Genomic DNA, 21,180 nt, shown 5'->3' on the forward strand with positions numbered 1-21,180 from the left:
CACTGACCATTGTACTGCAATAAGTGCCACAATTTCTCATCCCGTCCACCGCCCTCATCAAACCAACTACATGCAGCAAGTGATTCAGTAGCTTTAGGAGGAGCTCACAGCGAACATGAAGGTAAGCTTGGCAAATGGAAATCTTGGTGGATGGGAGACAGGGAGTTGAAAAGACCACACCACCACCAAACTGAAATAAATCCTAGAGCCACAAAACCTTGATACAAATCAATGATGTTAACAGCAAAAAGGCAAATTCTTTATTTAAATTTATTATGTTAAGGCATTTTTACTAATAATAATAATACTGATTTTGGCATGTGAACAATCTTTCATTAATTGGCAAGAGGCCTTTGCATGAATTTTTCTCACAAATAATACTTTTTTACCTTAGCAAATCTTCTCATATAATGCCCCACTATCTGAGGATCAGGGCACTCCAGCTTCTTAATTATTTCAAAACTCTGGTTCAATTGTGAGAACACATCCACCACAGAACAAGAGAAAAGAGCATGCTCTGATGTTTGTTGGAACTGGGAATGAAAAAAATAAGAAAATTATCTTTGATTTTCATCTTCTCACTTCTAAACAAAATGATTGGAAATGCAAATAAGTGACAGATACCTAATCTAAATAGAAATTCTAAGTTTTATATAAATGGCAGCTTCAAATTTGTGAAGTGCAAAGTTAAAGGAATTGAAATTGTCTCCTTTTCAGAGAGGAAATAATACGAAATATTAAACATACTTAAATTCAGTGCAAGATTTCTGTTTAAACAATGTATCGTCAAATGAATATTACAATCTATTCCTTAGTACAAAACAGTTATCTGAATAAACAAATGTAAATCTTATCTATAACTATCATGCTAGGATGTTTGCAGAACATGGAAAGTAGTTAATTATAGAAGAACAAGTTTGACAATTGGCACAAACATACAATTCACAAAACAGTCCATAAATAATGTGAAGCACTTTCCTGATCAGTGTAGGAACCTGTCTAACAAAGCTCCACTTCTGGTATGCCAGATGATAATAAAGGAGTGATATTACATTCTGCCAGATGTCCAGAAAAGAAGTGTGATTAGGTTGACCCTAATATATTTACTGGAGTACAGTAGTTCAAAAGATTAAAAATAGAAGCAAGAGTAGGCTATTAGGCCATCAAGACCACTCCAGTGTACAACTGAATCATGGCCAACTGTCTAACTCACAGCCATTTTCCGTGCACTCTCCACATATACCATGATATCCTTAATATCTAGACAATTATCAAGTTCTGACTTAGATATGAACAATGTGTGAATCTCCATTGTTTTCCAGTGAAGAGAATTCCAAAGATCTCTTCACAATTAAGTGAAGAAATGTCTCCTTATTTCAGTCCAAAATGGCCTCCCTGTTATTCTGAGATTACATTTCCTCGATGGCTCAGCCAGTGAAACGTCCTTACTGCATTTACTGTTGAGCCCTGTAAGAATCTTGTATGCAAAAAGATTGCTTTTTATTCCTTTGAACTGTAGAGAACATAGAAGAGTCTCTTCATCTCCTCTTGTAAAACATTCCCAACATCCCAAGAATCAATCAAGAACCACTCCTTACATGGCATGTATACTTGTTGAATGCAGAACTGGAGATATGTTACATTTCAAGTCTAAGTTTCATACATTCTCTTGACATTGAAAACAATGATGTTATGGAAAGTATTGTATTTCATATTCCAAAAGGCACCAGGAACCATACTTTGGCACTAACCATTTTTTTTATTATTCACATCATTTAATTTCAATTAAGTTATTTACTAAAGTTAATATTATCTTTCTTCCTAAATTTCACAATTAATTATGCTACGATAGTAGCAAACATTGGTTATCTAATGTTAACTTTGGTCATCTGATTGTTACAGCTGAGACCTTGTATGAATTAAATACCTTTTCAAAAAAAAGTCAAATACTGCCAAAATGTCTGCTATGATCACCTAACAACAGACTGAGAAACATTCAGGAGATCATTGTGGAATAAATGAAACTATACTGAAATTACAATCAAAATTTGTCAACTGAATCAAGGATCAAGAAACTCAAATCTGTACTCCTGTTCTAATTCACACTTTAATTGTAATTTCAAATACTGGGAGATGATGATCCAGCCTACATTAGCCTGCTTTGAAAGACAATGAAGCCAGCCTCAGGAATGTACATTGAACTATATTTCAAGCAGGTCCTTCATAGAGCAGGAGAGAAAAGGAACATGGGTTGGTAACAGCATAGACTGAAAGACTCACTTTTTCTTCATTTCTCTCATCATATTGGAAAGCAGCATCTCGTAAAAAAAAGCAAATTGGAGAAACAACCTTTCCCCATGAATGCAAAGATATCTACAGTTTTCACCATTGCAGAAGATACCAGTCAACAAACAAACTGTGCTCTCAATTTATAAAAATCTAACACCTCAAGCGTTCCAAGGATCTTCAAACCAAGAAGCCTTTTATTGTTTGCACGAGATATATGCTTCCTTTATAAGAACAGTAGTTGCTGGAAAAGCTTTGCTGGTCTGGTAACATTTACGAAGAAAAATCAGAATTAACGTTTCGGGTCTGGTGACCCTTCCTAAGAAAATGTCAGTTTGTATACAGAAGATAGACTGAGTAAATGATAGGTGGCGATAGAGCCCAAAGAGAAGAAGTTAGACAGATTAAGGAGTGGATAACGACCTGGCTCGGCGTGTGAATAGCTGTTAATGGTCACTGATACTGGCTAACAAAAGATAGTGTGTCATGGCAGGCTATGTGACAACATGGCCTGGCGTGTGGGGTAAATAAGCTAGGACATGGGTGAGTTTTGACCCTAAAATTATTGAACTCAATAGAGTCCAGAGGGCTGCAGGGTCCCCAAGCAGAAAATGAGGTGTGGTTCTCCACCTTGCACTGAGCTTTGCTGGAACATTGCAGCAAGCCTGAGACAGAGACGTTGCCCAGGGAGCAGGGTGGTGTGTTAATGTGGCAGGCAACTGAAAGCTCAGGGTCTTTTTTTGTGGGCAGAAAGTAGATGTCTGTGCTTCGTTTCCCCCTCTCTTCAATCCCATAGCAGTGATAGGGTTCTCCACTTTGTCCTTATCTACCATCTGACCAGCATTCACATCCTGAAGATCATCAGCCAACATTTTTGCCACCTCCAGTGAGATACCACAACTAGGCACATATTCCTCTCCCTCTCTTGTCCGCCTTCCGCAGGGACTGTTCCCTCCAGAGCTACCTGATCTACTCTTCCTTCACTCCCAACAACACCCCAGAGCTGATGGCACCTCCCCCTGCATCCACTGAAGCTGTAACACGTGCCCATTTACCTCCTTCCTGCCCAGTATCCAAGAGCCCAAACATACTTTCCAGGTGAAGCAGTTTCTCACAATCTAGTCTACTGTATTCACTGCTCACAATATGGTCTCCTCTAATTTACAGAAACAAAGCGCAGACTGGGGACTACTTCATAGACCATCTACATTCTGCCAGCAAAAAAGCCGAGCTTCCAGTTGCCCGCCATTTTAACACACCGCCCTGTTCCCTGTCCAACATCTGTGTCTCAGACTTGCTGCAGCATTCTAGCAAAGCTCAGTGCAAGCTGGAAGAACAACGCCTCATTTTCTGCTTGGGGACATCGCAGCCCTCTGGATTCAGTATCAAGTTTGATCATTTTAGGGCCTTGACTCTCCCATGTCCTTGCCCCCTACCCAACACCAGGCCTTATCACGTAGCTTGCCTTTACACACTGCCTATTGTTAGCCACTAACAGTCTCCATTAACAGTTATTCACAGCCTTAGCCAGATTGTTATCAACTCCTTTGTATGTCCAACTGGTCATCTCTCTCTTTGGACACTATCACCTTCCCCACACTATCTTCTGCATATAAACCAACATGTTCCTCGCCACCATCAGTTTTGACTCGAAACGTTAACTCTGATTTTTCTTGGCAGATGGTGCTGGACCTGCTGAGCTTTACCTGCAAACCTGTTTTTGTTCCTGATCATAGTATCCGCAGTTCTTTCGCGTTTTTTTCTAATTCCTTTTAAATTTATTACCTTTTCTGTCGTATTTCCGCTCAGGGTTAGTGCGGAATAAAATTATTTTCATCATTCAAGAAAAATGTTGTAATTGGCACCTTTATTTCATCTCCATTCCTATATTTTTGATTGATATTTGATGGCTGTGTACTAAAAAAAAATTTGTTACAGCCAACCTAGAGGGTGTTGTAAGGAGTGCAGCTGAATTAGCCCAACTCACCGGGTCATAACAATTTGCTGATTATAGTTAATACAATTCAGTTATGAATGCATTTAACATATTTATCACAATTAACACATTTACTTGCTTTGTAATTATGCTCTACTTTAAAAGTCAATTTAAAGTCAGAAGTCAGTGAATTCCTGACAATCATTCGTGTATATCAAATTTATTTGTTTATATTCTGATGCAGTTATATAATCTGGTATTTTGAGTGTACTAGCAGTACCAAAAGAGATAAAATAAGAGTTAACCTCTAAGAGGCAGAGGTGGGTATTGATATGAGAGTATTCTGCAGACTCTAACCTATAGAATCCACAGTGTGATTACTATGGTAGTATTTTCTACTAAGGGAGTTATGGATTTTTGTCATATTATTACATAAATAAATTTGACAGATATTTGAACATTACAAAGTAATAGGAAGCCTAATAAATCCAAACTGCCTAAACTGTACAGACATTCTCATTCAGGGGAAAAATATTGGTTTATTATAAAGCTACTGTACTCATAGAACATAGAACAGTACAGCACAGAACAGGCCCTTCAGCCCACGATGTTGTGCCGACCATTGATCCTCATGTATGCACCCTCAAATTTCTGTGACCATATGCATGTCCAGCAGTCTCTTACATTTCCCCAATGACCTTGCTTCCACAACTGTTGCTGGCAACGCATTCCATGCTCTCACAACTCTCTGTGTAAAGAACCCGCCTCTGACATCCCCTCTATACTTTCCTCCAACCAGCTTAAAACTATGACCCCTCGTGCTAGCCATTTCTGCCCTGGGAAATAGTCTCTGGCTATCAACTCTATCTATGCCTCTCATTATCTTGTATACCTCAATTAGGTCCCCTCTCCTCCTCCTTTTCTCCAATGAAAAGAGTCCGAGCTCAGTCAACCTCTCTTCATAAGATAAGCCCTCCAGTCCAGGCAGCATCCTGGTAAACCTCCTCTGAACCTCCTCTCCAAAGCATCCACATCTTTCCTATAATAGGGTGACCAGAACTGGACGCAGTATTCCAAGTGCGGTCTAACCAAAGTTTTATAGAGCTGCAACAAGATCTCACGACTCTTAAACTCAATTCCCCTGTTACTGAAAGCCAAACCACCATATGCTTTCTTAACAACCCTGTCCACTTGGGTGGCCATTTTAAGGGATCTATGTATCTGCACACCAAGATCCCTCTGTTCCTCCACACTGCCAAGAATCCTATCCTTAATCCTGTACTCAGCTTTCAAATTCGACCTTCCAAAATGCATCACCTCGCATTTATCCAGGTTGAACTCCATCTGCCACCTCTCAGCCCATCTCTGCATCCTGTCAATGTCCCGCAGCAGCCTACAACAGCCCTCTATACTGTCAATGACACCTCCGACCTTTGTGTCGTCTGCAAACTTGCTGACCCATCCTTCAATCCCCTCACCCAGATCATTAATAAAAATTACAAACAGTAGAGGCCCAAGGACAGAGCCCAGTGGAACCCCACTCACCACTGACTTTCAGGCAGAATATTTTCCTTCTACTACCACTCGCTGTCTTCTGTTGGCCAGCCAATTCTGTATCCAGGCAGCTAAGTTCCCCTGTATCCCATTCCTCCTGACCTTCTGAATGAGCCTACCATGGGGAACCTTATCAAATGCCTTGCTGAAGTCCATATACACCACATCCACAGCTCGACCCTCATCAACTCTTCTAGTCACATCCTCAAAAAACTCGATAAGGTTTGTGAGGCATGACCTACCCCTCACAAAGCCGTGTTGACTGTATTTGATCAAGCCATGCTCTTCCAGATGGTCATAAATCCTATCCCTCAGAATCCTTTCTAACACCTTGCAGACGACAGACGTGAGACTTACTGGTCTGTAATTGCCGGGGATTTCCCTATTTCCTTTCTTGAAGAGAGGAATTACATTTGCCTCTCTCCAGTCCTCAGGTATGACTCCAGTGGAGAGCGAGGATGCAAAGATCTTCGCAAGTGGCGAAGCAATTGCATTTCTCGCTTCCCAAAGCAGCTGAGGACAAATCTGGTCCGGGCCTGGCGACTTGTCAATCTTAATGTTTGACAAAATTTTCAGCACATCAGCTTCCTCTATCTCTATCCATTCCAGCATGCACACCTGCTCTTCAAAGGTTTCATTCACTACAAAGTTCGTTTCTTTCGTAAAGACAGAAGCAAAAAACTCATTTAGGGCTTCCCCTACCTCCTCAGACTCCACACACAAGTTCCCTATGCTATCCCTGATCGGCCCTACTCTTTCTTTGACCATTCTCTTATTCCTCACATAAGTGTAAAATACCTTTGTGTTTTCCCTGATTCGTTCTGCCAAGCCTTTCTTGTGCCCCCTCCTGGCTCTCCTCAGACCATTTTTGAGCTCCTTCTTTGCCTGCGTGTAATCCTCTCTAGCTGAACTTGACCCTAGCTTCCTCCACCTTATGTAAGCTACCTTCTTCCTTTTCACAAGAAGCTCCACCGCTCTCGTCATCCAAGGTTCCTTTATCTTACCCCTTCTTGCCTGTCTCAGAGGGACATATTTACTCATCACTCGCAACAACTGTTCCTTAAACAGTCTCCACATGTCTATAGTTCCCTTACCATGGAACAATTGCTCCCAGTCCATCCTTCCTAACTCATGTCTAATCGCGTCATAGTTTCCACTTCCCCAATTAAATATCCTCCCATTTTGCCTAATCCTCTCCTTCTCCATAGCTATGTAGAATGTGAGGCAGTTATGGTCACTATCACCAAAATGCTCTCCCACCACAAGATCTGATACCTGCCCCGGCTCATTTCCGAGCACCAAGTCTAGAATGGCCTCTCCCTTCGTCGGCCTGTCAACGTACTGCGTTAGGAAACCCTCCTGAACACACCTTACAAAAACAGCTCCACTGAAATCTTCTGCTCGAAGGAGGTTCCAATCAATATTAGGAAAGTTAAAGTCACCCATTACAACAACCCTACTGCGTCCACACTTTTCCAAAATCTGTCGACCTATGCTTTCTTCAATCTCCCTGCTGCTATTGGGGGGCCCGTAGTAAACCCCTAACGAGGTGACAACTCCCTTGCTGTTCCTAATTTCCACCCATACTGACCCATACTCATCTGCTAATTTCAGACATTTAAAAATAATACAGGAAAAAAAGACTAATAAGACTTAAGAAAAGTTTTTCACATCCCTGTAAAAGGCACTGTTGAAGAGAATATCTAACCTTTAATTAACATGACTTATATGCTGACTCTTCATAGCAAGAAGCTGTGATTAAATCTACAGCAACACTTCATTCTTTTACTGATGCTGAATTTATTTTTACTTTTAAACCAATAAAATATACTCATTTAGTGCAGTAAAAATAGCTTTTTATTTACTTAAAAAAAACTTTTTCATGCAGAAAGTGGTGCGTGTATGGACTGAGCTGCCAGAGAAGGTGGTGGTAAAAGGTATCTGGATGGGTGTATGAATAGGAAGGGTTTAGAGGGATAATAAAATGTGAGGCTGGATGAACACAGCAGGCCCAGCAGCATCTCAGGAGCACAAAAGCTGACTTTTCGGGCCTAGACCCTTCATGAAGGGTCTAGGCCCGAAAAGTCAGCTTTTGTGCTCCTGAGATGCTGCTGGGCCTGCTGTGTTCATCCAGCCTCACATTTTATTATCTTGGATTCTCCAGCATCTGCAGTTCCCATTATCACAGGGCTTAGAGGGATATGAGTCAAATATTAGTAAATGGGATTAGATTAAGTAAAATCTGGTCAGCACGGACAAGTTGAACCAAAGTCTCTGTTTCCGTGCTGTATTTCTCTAGACTCTACGACTCTAAAGCATTTATACAGCATTATATTATTGCTAATATAATATAAAATTCTTTGAATCTGTTTGCATTTCCATCTGCCTGCTGCTCCAGTGACAAATGCATAGTTATGTCTCTTTTGTTCCCCTTCTGGCCCTACTATGATGCTACTTTACTTCTTGTTCCCTGAACATGCCACCACCAAAAGATTATTTAGAGCGCACCACTTTGACCAACATTTTGGCCACCATGTCAAATATCAAATAAAAACTGAAAGAACTGCGGATGCTGTAAATCAGGAAGAAAAACTGAAGTTCTGAGGAAGGGTCACTGGACCCGAAACGTTAAGGCTGGGTTTTTTTTCTTCACAGGTGCTGCCAGACCTGCTGCGCTTTTCCAGCAATTTCTGTTTTTGTGCCACTTCAAATATCTCTTTTGGCTCATTATCAAAATTTTCAATAATCTGTGAAATGCCTTATGACATATTTCAATGAAAACATGTTAGATAAATGGGAGCTATTGCTAAAAAAAACTTCCTGTCATAATTTTGAAATCTCTTCACCTCCTATATCACAAACAGTGCACTGCATGACCCTACCCGTCTCTAGTCACAGAGGTGGAAATGACCCCAAATGACCCTTACCTCAAGTGAATGTAAAAAGACAATTCAGATTACTACGTAATAGTGGACAAGAAAATCCTCAGAATTAGGGCTGTAAGTTTCAACCAGATTTGAAATAATTTACTATGGCATCTTTGGTGTAATTCCCCGAGACATAGCAATATAGCGCCAGTTCAGACACTGTAAAAGAAAGGCACTGCCTGTGCATGCAACAATCTAAGAATCATTGTCTTGAAGGATAAGAAACTTCAACATTGCATTCACTTCATTTTTGTTACAAATTCACAAAATCATATTTAATAAATTCTATTTGATTATTAAATACTGGTCTTTGTACTTCATTCGATCAAGCGTTACTGGAGTACATCATTGTTATATAGTATTAAGAATTCAGAATTTGGATGTTTTAGGTAAAACTGTATATACACCTCAAAATTCCAAAAACTTGACAGTATTAAAATATGGTGTATAAAACATTAACTTAAGATTATTTTTCTCACTTAAAAAGCAAGAGCTTTAGACTTTCTGTACCCATTGATATGCAGTTATCAGTACCTTGGCGGGTAGAGGAATTTGGAGAAACAGCTCTTTACCTTGGATCTTCATTCCGTTTTCATAGGTCCAATAAATTTTCACTGGAAGTACGGGAGGTGGGGGGAGGGGGGAGAAGAGACACCTCCTTGCCTGCAGTGATAAGTACAATTGCATGAAGCAGCTGCAAGGAACTAGATTGCAGTGGGACCCATTGTCTTCCTAATCAATTGATCAATCATCATTGGACAAGTAGCAAAATTTACAGGGATGGTATTTTTTTAAAAAAAAATCTCAAGTGGCACAGCAAGGTAGTATGTTCCTCCTGCCTTATGACCAAGGAAAGTGGTGCGAGCGCTCATTGAAAATATGGTAATACTCTTGATCCCAGAATTTTGTTTAGCAGAAACTGCATAACTGTGTTGCAAGCATTCTACCTCTCCCCAAATCACTCACTTCAAAGTTATTGCAGAAAATTCAGTTTTTATCATAGCCATGCAGTTATGACAGAGAGTGCACTGCCTGAATGGGTAGTCAAATCAGATTCATTACTTTCAAAAGGAAATAAAAACAGAAATTACTGGAAAAAGTCAGCCGGTCTGGCAGCATCTGTGGCGAGAAATCAGAATTGATGTTTCAAGTCCAGTGACCCTTCTTTGGAACTGTTGGTAGTTAAGAAGTCATTTCTTTAAAATTGGGCTCAGGTGGTGGGGGCGCTGGGTAAGGAGTAAGCGATAAGTGGAGATAAAGCCCAAGAGACAGAAGGACAGTTGAACAGAGAAAGGAGTGGGTGAAACAATAAATACTGGAGATCAAAACAGGTCATACAGCATCCATGGAGAGACAACAAGCTAACGTTTTGAGTCTAGATGACTTCTGAAGATGAGTCACTTACACTCGAAACGTTAGCTTGCTCTCTCTGCATGGATGCTGTCTGACCCGCATTTGTTGCTTTCAGTACCTATTCCAGCATCTGCAGTAATTTGCACCTCCAAAGAAGTGGTTAAAGGTCAGTCTGGGGAAATGAGTACCTGTTAATAGGGACCATTAGTGACTGATAACAGGTAGTGTGTGGTAACAGACCATATGATGCCAAGACCTGGTAATGTCAGGGTGGAGGATAGCTTAGGGGAAGGTGTTTAAACCCTAAAATTGCTAAACTCTATAATAAGTCCAGAAGGCTTCAGGGTTCCCAAGGACAAAATGAGGTTCTGTCCTTCCAGCTTGCATTGAGCTTCCCTGGAGACTGCAGCAAGCCCAAGACAGAGATATTGGCCAGGGAACAGGGTGGTGTGTTGAACTGAGAGGCAACTGGAAGATCAAGGTCATTTTTGCAGTCACCCAGTCTATGCTTTGTTTCCCCAATTTACAACAGATCACATTGTGAGCAATGAATTCAATAGATTAGATTGAGTGAAGTGCAGATAAGGCACCAGGAAGTTGTGTTTGGACCCTTGGATAATGAGGAGGGAGGAAGTAAATGGGCAGGTGTCACATCTTCTGTTGGGGAAGGTGCGGTGGGTTTGTGTGTGGATGTTGGGAGTAATGGAGGAGCAGACCAGCATGTCCTAGAGGGTATGGTCCTGGCAGAAGGCTAACAAGGTGGGAGAGAGGAATATGTATCTGTAAAGGGAATTGGATAAATAATTGAATGGTAGGAAATTCTTGGCCTATGGGGAATGAAAAGAGAGCTTAAACTGTTTGAATAACTTTTTCAACCAGTCAGTACAGGCATAATCGGCAAAATATGATTCTATGCACACTGCCAAATCAGTATGCCCCCAATAAAATATAAAATCAATTTCTCTGTACATTTAAACGAAGAAGTTAGATCAATCATATATGCAAACTGTCTTACACCATCCTTCTTGTCTCTTTCCAGTGCTCCGTGCAGAAAGTCTCTTGATACTTCTTCATTCTCATCCAACCATTGTATAACAAATGGTTCAAACCAGCTGTGGAAAATTGTTCCAAATTTTAATACTTGTCAGATTTATGAAATATGTCATACTCTTTATTCAGAATATGGTTCATGAACAGCTACAGTGTACATCAATTAGAGGAAATAGAAAGATATGGGCATCTTATTCCATGAGATGCACTACCATTTAAACTGTTCTATCCTGATGATGTCTATAACCTAACACAGAAGAAAGGACAAAGATAGAGGCAAAATCTGGTCTATATTTCCCACTGGGCAATGTAACCAGTCAATTACAGACCAGGTTTGTTCCCATCTGCTAAAGTAGATATGACAGAAACTGACTTGTCTGACTTTCCAATGACTAGACCATTGAATCTCCTTTTATTAATTGCTAGTTATATACTCTGCTGGTGTGGTAACAAGTCACAAATTCCACTGGAAGCTCTCTGGCTTGATGTCCTGATGAAGATAGTTCAGCCAGGGAGATTTTAATTACATAGACGGCACAGAAACAGGATATTAGGGGGCTGAATGGGAAGACTCCTTCCTGTCAAATTATCTCTTCTACTTCTACATTTGAATTTCGTCCTATTGTATGCCAGTTAGTCTAGCTTTGCATAGATTATTAAGACGTTACTATATTCAAACAATAACTAGTTTATTACATATTACAGAACTACATACAGCTTTATGCTAATACATCCATCTCTATTGAAGCATGATCAAGTGCACTCTAAGTATCACATTATGTGTTCTCTTCAGAGTCCCAGACAGCAACCCCTGCAATCCCAATACAATATCTCACTACTCTATGCCGAATCTATTGTCTATACATTTTACGCTCATATTTATTCATTACCTTTTTTCCCCTTGCCTTGGCTGCAAATTTTTGACATCACAAATTCAATCCATCTCAACACTCTGTTCTTGACAGACTTGAAAAAAAACTGTCTCTCTTTGAACTTGACTTTGATGGCTTTCATTGAGACTAGTAGCATTTTGGTCTTTATTAGCATTTGGTCCTTAGCAGAGCTGGAACCTTCCAATATGTGTAAAGATACACATAGTTAGCATATTTTGTAAAGCATTGTTATATTCAGTGTTTCACCTTCCCAGAGTAGTAAGTAATTTCAGAAAGCAGTTTCTGCAGTCAATCCTGGAATCTTAATCATGCATGTTGAAGATATTAGTGAGCAAGATCAAAGTCTATGCAAGCTTGAGGTGTAGAATCAGTTCAGTTGGAAATAAGGAATAGCATGAAAGTATGTCACAGGTGGGAATTGCCCATAGCTTCTCAGAGATGCCCCATTGTAAGACAAACTATAAATCAAGAAACAATGGAGGTATGTAAGAGGAGCACAACAATTATCATGGGTGACTTAAAACTGCATAGTCACTGGATAAATCAGAGGGGCAAGGGCAACACAGAAGAAGAATGCGCATGCAGAGATTTTTTTTTAAGCACAGTATATTATAAAAGTTACAAGGGAAAAGGCAATTTTAAATTTAGCAATATAAAATGAGATGGCAATCACATCATAAAATTTCCAATTCAGTTTGGGGGAGAGCCAATGTCTCAAACCAGTATCCACAATTTAAGAAAAGGCAATTACAGAGGTATGAAGTCATCTGAACCAGGCTGGGAAAACAGCCTAAGGGAATGTCAGCAGGTGGTCAAAGCAGACAATTCATAGTGCTCAGCAAAAAAAATTATTCTAAAAAGAAAAGGTCTCAATAAGATGGATGAACCAACACGGTTAACAATGGAGGTCAAGGAGAGCATCCAATCAAATTAGAGGAAGTTCAGAGAAGGTATGCTAGGATGATCCCCAGTATTGAGGAACTGTCTTATGAAATAAGGGTTAAACAAGTTGGGATTTTCTTCAATGGAATTTAGAAGAATGAGAAGTGATCTCATTGTAACATATAGGACTCTTAAACAGCTTGAGAGGGTAAAATGCTGAGAGGATAGTTCCCCTCATGGGAGAGTCGAAGACTAGAGAGACTGAGAAGAGGAGGAATTTCTTTTCTGAGGGTTGTGTGTCTTTGGAACTCCTTTCCACAGAGAGTCCTTGTCTATATTTAAGGCTAAGGTAAATAGATTCTTGATCAGTAGCAGATTTAAGGAGTGTGGGCAAGAAGATGGATGTGAGAAATGTTGGATCAGCCACAACCTTATTGAATAGTGGAGCAGGAACTTGAGGCCAAACTGTGTGTTCCTGTTCTAATTCTTAAGGTTATGGTCAAAGTGAAGCAAATTAATTGTAAGCCACAGTGTTAGTAACTTTCTTTTTCTTTTCAGGAACCAGGGGCTGATAACTAAAGAGCTAATAAAGAGAGAGAAAATTGATGATGGAAATTTGTTAAGAAAGACTGAAAGAAATAGCAAGAGCTCCTATAGGTACATAAAGAGAAAGAGAGTAGCTAAAGTCAGTATCAGACCAAGGAAGCGGCAGATGATTTAAGCCAATGTTTTAGTGTGTCTTCACAGTGGAGGACACTATAAACATCCCAAAGCTAACTGATAAGCAAGGTGCTAGATGGGGGGGGTAATGGGAGGTGGGGACCATATCTTGTAACAATTTCTGTTATTCGGGACAAAGTATTGACAAACTATTGGGACTAAAAGAAAACAAGTCACTAGAACATGATGGCTAGGGTTTTAATGGAAGTGGCTGCAGAGATAGGAGAAGGACTGGTCAACATATTATAGAGCTTCCAGGGTTCTAGAAAGATTACAGCAGATTGGAGTACTGCTAATGTGATACCATTAGGGAGAAGGAAAGAAGACAAGATACATAAAACTTTGGGCGGCATGGTTGCTCAGTGGTTAGCACTGCTGCCTCACAGCACCAGTGAAGCAGGTTTGATTCCACCCTCGGGCAACTGTCTATGTGGAGTTTGCACATTCTCCCAGTGTCTGCGTGGGTTTCCTCCCACAGTCCAAAGATGTGCAGGCTAGGTGAACTGGCTATGCTAAATTGCCCATAGTGATCAGGTGGGTTATGCGGGGATGGGTCTAGGTGGTCTCTAAGGGTCGGTGTGGACTTATTGGGCCAAGCGGCCTATTTCCACACTGTCGGGTTTCTCTCTGATTGTCTCTGATATATGTCAATTAGCCTAACATTCGTCAATGGGAAAATGCTAGTCTCTGTTATTATGGAAAAAATGGCAGGACATTTAGAAAAAAATCAACACAATCAAACAGAGTTAACAAACAAAAACAGAAATCGCTGGAGGAACTCAGCAGTTCTGGTAGCATCCGTACGAAGAAAACAGAATTAATGTTTTCAGTCCTTCTTCAGAATTAGCATATGTTGGGAAAAGGTGGTATTTAAGCTGATGACAGGGAACGGGGGTAGAGGGAAAGAGTGATTGCATTGATGGAGGAGGAGCCGAGACAGTGAGCCCAGAGAGTGAGCTGGAGGTCAGGATAGAGCAACAGAGGCAGGGATAGGGGGAGCAAGAACAAAAGAGCGAGTGAGCGCGCAAGCGCAGTAGGCAGGAAAACCATTCATTCCTTGCCTACTCACTCGCTTGCATCAACCTAAATACCACCTTTTCCCAACTGCTTCGAGTTCTGAGTAGTTCACACGATTTGTTAGTAGTTTGAGAGGATGAAGTGGGTGATGGCTGTTGAATGAACATGATCCGTACAGTAGTGAGTATTTTAGTCTATGAGCAGTAGCAAAGTTAGAGTGAGCAATGGGTCTATGAAGTTGAGCAAGCAGATAAGGTGTTGGATCTTGCTGGCACTGCTTGAGGAGCTTAGAAGATCATTCACCTTCTTCCTGCTTTGCTGGGCATCCTGCTTCACCAGAATACCCACAAATGAAAGAGTTTCCCCACATTTACCCTCATGAATCTCTTTTAATTTTATCATTAAAGAATCTCTATTAGGGAAAAGAACCTCAACCTCTTCAATGACTCCCTGTTTGCAGTATCATCTCAACTCTATCTTTTCCAATTTCCTTGTAAAACTTTTCTTAACTTTCTTCATCGTTCCAAACACATTTTGTACCAAGTAAGCAACACTAATTGTCGTCTAGCCAAGGTTTTGCACAAATTTAACATTAGCCCATTCTGCTTTTGTGCTCTAAAAAATGATTTTTTCACTATTTATGGCCTTAAAAAAAAAACTTGTGCCCTCTCTTTGAGTGATTTATCTATGTATGTTTTCAATTGTTTTTTTCTCTCTACTTAATTTCTTAAATTTCAAGGAATACATGGCCTCCTTATTCCTCCAACTAAATGAACCACTTAACTATATCCAGTTGAATTTGTAATTTATTCACCCACATTGAAAAACAATTATTCTGTTTATTATCCTGTCTCAGTTTTCCACCATGAGTTAACAAATGCTTCATGGCTGTCTGCTCCCTATTTCTATTATCTCATGGGCAGTAGGCAGTGATGTAAATCCATTGAAATTTGGGGAGTAATATGTTTGATGTTAATAACCAAACGGGTAGGCAAATATATTTTAAAATCTGCAGATGGCTGCATACAGTCCAGTTGTGTTTCCTGACCATTCCAGCCCTATTGTCGCAATCATTCTAATTCTGATAGAAACTAACTAAAGTATGACACCTATGTTTGCAGGTTATCTACATATAAAATGGTTAAAGACAGACTATAATTATAGTGCAACATAAAATGAAATATTTATTTCAGATGTGTTTTCTTTAATATATAAATATTATTTCTATACAATTACAGAATATTTTTGGTACAAAATTTAAAATATGTAATTTCGTCAGACTGTTATTGGCTTACAATGGCACTTTACTAAACTAAATTATGTGTAAATAAACAAAGAAAAATACATTCCAAAACACCAATGATTTGTACAAGTATTATTTGCTGGTTTCAAATTTTTCATCAATGGGACTTGATGGACTGATTAAATTCTGAATTAGTACAACTTTATTAGCAACTTCGATATAGCATTTGAAATTATTTATGTCAAATGATAGTGAACACATCAAACATTGGCAAAAACAAGCTAATTAATTCAGCTTGGCGGGTCACCTTGAGCCAATGTGGAGGTGTTTTACTTCTTCATATATTTATAATGAAGGAAGTACTAGGTTAGCCTACACATTGATTTAAGTTAGAACCTGGAGGCCAAATAGCTGTGAAGCCATGAGGCAGGCAAACATGCACTAAGTTTTCAGGTAAAAGGTGATCTGTAACTTTCACCACACTAAGCTTGAGAAACATTGTGATAACCTGTCCTTTTCTCTCAAATACAGACTGAACTTATGTTTAGATTCCGCATTTTTTACTTGTTTCAGGTTTCTGACTTTCAATTTTCCATTACTTCCGTATTAACATGTCAATATTCACAGATGTTCCAAGCTTTTGCAGTAGGTGCTATTCAATCATTTAGGTTTGAATAAATGAAACAACTTTAGACATAAAATTCTCATATAAAGTCTGCAAGTTATTTCAAGTAAATGCATTTTTGTTGTTTATTACTATGACAGGATTGCAGCACCTTTGTGCCCACACACTAATATGAACGATAAATCACCTGCTGTATCAATAATACCTGGAAGTCTTTTAAACTAGGTAGGCCTTGGGAAAGGAGACTTAAATGAGTCCAAAGTCATGCAGGTTAAGTGGATTGGCCATGCTAAGTTGTCCATAGTGTCCAAGGATGTTTAGGCTAAGTGAACTGGCCACAGTAAATGCCAGGTTATGAGGATAGGGTGGGGATTGCAGCCTGGGTAGGACGCCCTTCAGGAGGGTCAGTGTGGACTCGACAGGCTGAATGGCCTCTTTCTGCACTGTAGGGATTCAATGATTCTATGACTATTTTAGGCACACAGATGTAATAACAAAAATAAGTTGTTGCTGGTTTCCATTTGTCCATTGTTCTCCTGGATTCAAATGGAAATAGAACAGTATTCTAATTAGTTAAACATTTGTAACCTCTAAAGGTTAGAACTGCTTTGAAAAACCCAACACTTACTATGCCGGAGATAGTAGGAACTGCCGATGCTGGAGAATCTGATATAACAAGGTGTAGACCTGGATGAACACAGCTGGCCAAGCAGCATCAAGAGGAGCAGGAAAGCCAACAAGGTCTAGAGCTGGATAAACACACCAGCTCCTCTGATGCTGCTTGGCCTGCTGTATTCATCCAGCTCTACACCTTGTTATACCACTTGCTATACCAGGAGCCACATTTCTGAATTGATTAAATGAGTACTTACGCGGGGTACTCTGGGACTGAATTCTTAAAAGCTGGCAAGTCTTTTACATACTCGTTGTACAGCCACTTCACTTTGAAGTGCAGATTCATGTAATCTGCACTTTTGCAGAGTCTGTGCTTTTCATGTTCTGAAAGGCAGAAGTATAAGTTTGTAAAGAAATTACAAGTTTTGCAGTTGAATCAAAAGATCCAGTTGTTTTCATTCATACTTGCCTTGCATGTTTTTGTAAATGCGACAAATCTTCAGCATCACTTACATTCGTTTGCTATAATACATCTAATTGTAGATCACATTTCATGGACAAATAAGTCAAAGTGTCCTTTGCAATTAATTACTTTTTGAAGTTAAATAGCAGTTATGTGAGCAAGACGCTTCTTGCAATTGTCAGTGAGGAAATTGTGCCCAGAACATTCAATTTATTTTGAACTCAATTTAATACCTGAAAAGTACTCCTGCTTAACATCTTGCCCATTATGCCCTACTGCATTGCTTTCAGCTGTTACACAAAATCTAATTAAACCATGAACAGTCTAAAAGTATTTGGGAAGAATCTTACAGGTGGCAGAATCTCCTGTCCCATCATGAATGGTCCTGAGGCTCAACAAAGAAGGAACAGAAGAAAAGAGTGTCTGATATGAAAAGGGGCCCATTAAAAGATCTGTTTGCCTCTCCCACCTGAGGTCCCACAATTATCATCACTAGGAAAAAGTTACTGAGCAAGCTATTGAGATTGAAGCTAGCCGAGTCTCCAGCGCCTGATGGCCCACATCCTAGGGTTTTAAATGAAGTTGCAGCAGTGATACTGGATCCATTGGTTATAATATTTCAAAATTCCCTGCTTGCAGGAAATCTTCCAGTAGATTAGAAAAATGATAATATAAACATCTTTATTCAAAAAGAGAGGGAGGCAGAAAGTAGGGAAGTACAGGTCAGTTAGTTTAACATGCATCATTGGGAAATTGTTAGAGTCCATTATTAGAAAAGTAATAACAAGGCATTTGGGAAGTCAGAAAACAATCCATCAGAATCAGTGATAATGGGAACCATCAGAATCAGCATGGTTTTGTGAAGGGTAAATCATGTTTCACTAATTTGCTAGAATTCTTCAAAGGTGTGACAAGAATTTTGGATAATGGGGATTTTATAGATGTAGTATATCTGCCAGAAGTCATTTGATAAGGTGCTGCACAATAGGTTAACGTACAAGCTAAGATCATGTAGGGTTAGAGTTAGTTCATTAGCTTGGATAGAGGATCTGATATTCAACAGAAAGCAGACAAACTGATTGGAAACACATCATGAATGAAATGGCACAGGTTTGGCCCTTGGCCCCCAACTATTTACAGCTGTTTTTTAGCGAGTTGCATGTCTGGATACAAGGTACCATTGCCAAATTTGTACAAGGCACTAAAATAGGTGAGAATATAAGCTACAATGAAGGAATAAGAATTTACAAATGGCTATGGATAGGTTAGGCAAATGGGCCAAAGTTTAGCAGATGAAGTTTAACATGGATAAGTGTGAAGGACCTGGGTGTCCTCATACATGAATTGCAAAAGAAAGCTATTTTGCAGGTAATAAAGGAAGGCAAATGTAATTTTGGCTTTGCTAAAGGAATAAAGTGTAAAAATTGGGAAATGTTGCTACAATCACACAAGGCATTAGTGAGACTGCATCTGGAGTACCGAATACAATTTTGTTCCCCTTACTTGTGTGCGGGGGTATAGTTGCATTGGAGGCAGTTCAGAAAGGTTTACTGGATTGGTTTCAAAGATGAGGTGCCTGTTTTATGAAGAGAGATCGAGTAGTTAGCATCTCTAGAGTTTAGAAGAACAAGAGGAAATATAATTGAGGACAAGATGCCAAAAGTAAAAGTAAATGAAGGAAGGAGGTTTCGTCTTGTGGGGAAATCTAGAGTGAGAAGTAATAGTTTAAGGATAAAGGGTAGCAGATTTAAAAGGTGAAATTACTTATCTCGCAGGATCATGAATCTGTGGCATTCACTACCCCAGAGCAGTAGTTGTTCAGATATTGAGCAAATTTGAGGAGATAGTCGGATTTTTAATTAGTAACATGTTGAAGGGTTATGGAGAGTGGGCAGAAAAGTGGAGTTCAGGCCGAGATGAGGTCAGCCATGCTAATATCAAATGGCAGAATGAGCTGAAGGGAATGAATTTTTTTTTCCCTTCGCCTAGTTCTTGCATTATGTTCGAGGTTGGTGACCTGCCAGGTTTTCCCTCATCCATGAACAGATGCTCACTTAGGACCTCAACTGGAGCATGGGCACATGGGGAAATGATCTTGCCCTTTCCCACCCCCTGCAAAATTGTAGCTAGGTTGATGACAGGTAGGAGCATAGTGGGAAGGCCATCCATACACCTTTTACCCAGCAATCTGCCTACACATCCACTAGATGATAACACAATGCCTTTAACACTGAACCTGTTTGACACAGAAGATAACTAGCACAAGAACACAGGGAAATATTTCCCTGGACAAGGTCAGTTTTTGTTTGGCAGAAATAAAATGAAAGCACTTAGGCGGTAATATAGAGGTAATATATATGGTACTGTATGAAACATGGAACACTGTGTAAATAATTCAGGAGATGCTGGCAAGGTGGGTGTTTTCCCCAGAAGTGACCAAACTCTGATTGGGGGTGTTACTGGTTGATCAACTGTAAAGGAACACTGAAAAGCTACATGATTAGACATATCACTCCTTGCAGCTATGTGGCACTGTGTACCTACACTGTTCCACAAAATAATGTACTTTATTAATGTAGAGTAGATCAGGACTCTTTTCTGACAACATCGTCTCCACCCAGAGGTACCATTCTTCAGGCACACTACTACAAACACTTTCTACCCCTCAGGTTACTTTAAACAGTTGTATAACTACTTAAAGTAAATATATTTTTCATTTGAAGTATAATTTGGCTGTTAACTCCTGCTTAATTTACTTCGGTTCCTATTTGTGTTAAAATATAAGTTATAAAAAATTTTCTTGTAAACTTCTTCATTCAGAGTCTAGAGCAAATTTAATTATTTTGCTTTACAGTTGCCCTGTTGTAACAGTGTTTATTCCAAAGTATTCTTTCATAAAAACTGATTTTTCTGACAAATTGTTTGATAAGGCAAATATCTCATAAATTTATATCAGTGCTTTAATTATATAATCCAATGCTAAATCATTCTCAACACCACAAACAAAATAAAAACAACATTTCTTTTGGTTTTTGATTACTTGATGTTATTTATATTTCAGGCTAATTTTAGGGTTCAGAACAATTCAAAATGGGAAATGTCTTTTTTATAGCTTATTTTTATGGTCAATTGATTGAACTGATTTGCTATAAAAATAATAATTTTTAAATAAAACTAAAGATTAGAAAGGATTTTTCAAAAAAGTAAATTAAGCTGATGTGAAGAGTAAGCCTTCAGTAAAAGAATTTACTGCTATATTAATACCTTGAAGCAAAAAGCTGCACATGTCTGGCGAAGAATGGTATTGAAGGTTAGTAGAGATACAGTTTATCAAATCATCCAACTAACAAGATAAATGCAGGGTTGCTGCAGCCAAATGTGAGCCAACTGGGCACTGCTGTCAGTGGCATTATTTGTCATCGGAATGTCTTGAGATCTCCTGTCTCTCAGGCTGCTAATTGAAGTAAACAGCTATTTTCAGACTTATGTCAATGGAATCTCAGGATATTCGTCCCTTTAAAGCCACTTAAATTACAGATTATGCCCATTAACATAAATGCTGGCCCTCTTTGATTTTCTGCTTTCTTTCCGAAACATTGATTCAAATGCCAGCCCC

The 21,180-nt window shown here is 39.4% G+C and overlaps 1 protein-coding gene across 1 annotated transcript in view; it reads right to left on the minus strand.

Moving 5' to 3' along the window:
* LOC125465730 (protein unc-13 homolog A-like) overlaps positions 1–21,180 on the minus strand; it is a 390,692-nt gene that overhangs the window by 80,918 nt on the left and 288,594 nt on the right. The window contains exons 28-30 of the mRNA XM_059638582.1: positions 17,359–17,485; positions 11,072–11,168; positions 390–533 (exon numbers count right to left, since the gene is read on the minus strand). Of these exons, the coding sequence (XP_059494565.1) occupies positions 390–533; positions 11,072–11,168; positions 17,359–17,485 (368 nt within the window). The remainder of the gene's footprint in view (positions 1–389; positions 534–11,071; positions 11,169–17,358; positions 17,486–21,180) is intronic.

The sequence above is a fragment of the Stegostoma tigrinum genome, chromosome 30 (genome assembly GCF_030684315.1).
Source record: "Stegostoma tigrinum isolate sSteTig4 chromosome 30, sSteTig4.hap1, whole genome shotgun sequence".
In the NCBI taxonomy this organism is placed as follows: Eukaryota; Metazoa; Chordata; class Chondrichthyes; order Orectolobiformes; family Stegostomatidae; genus Stegostoma; species Stegostoma tigrinum.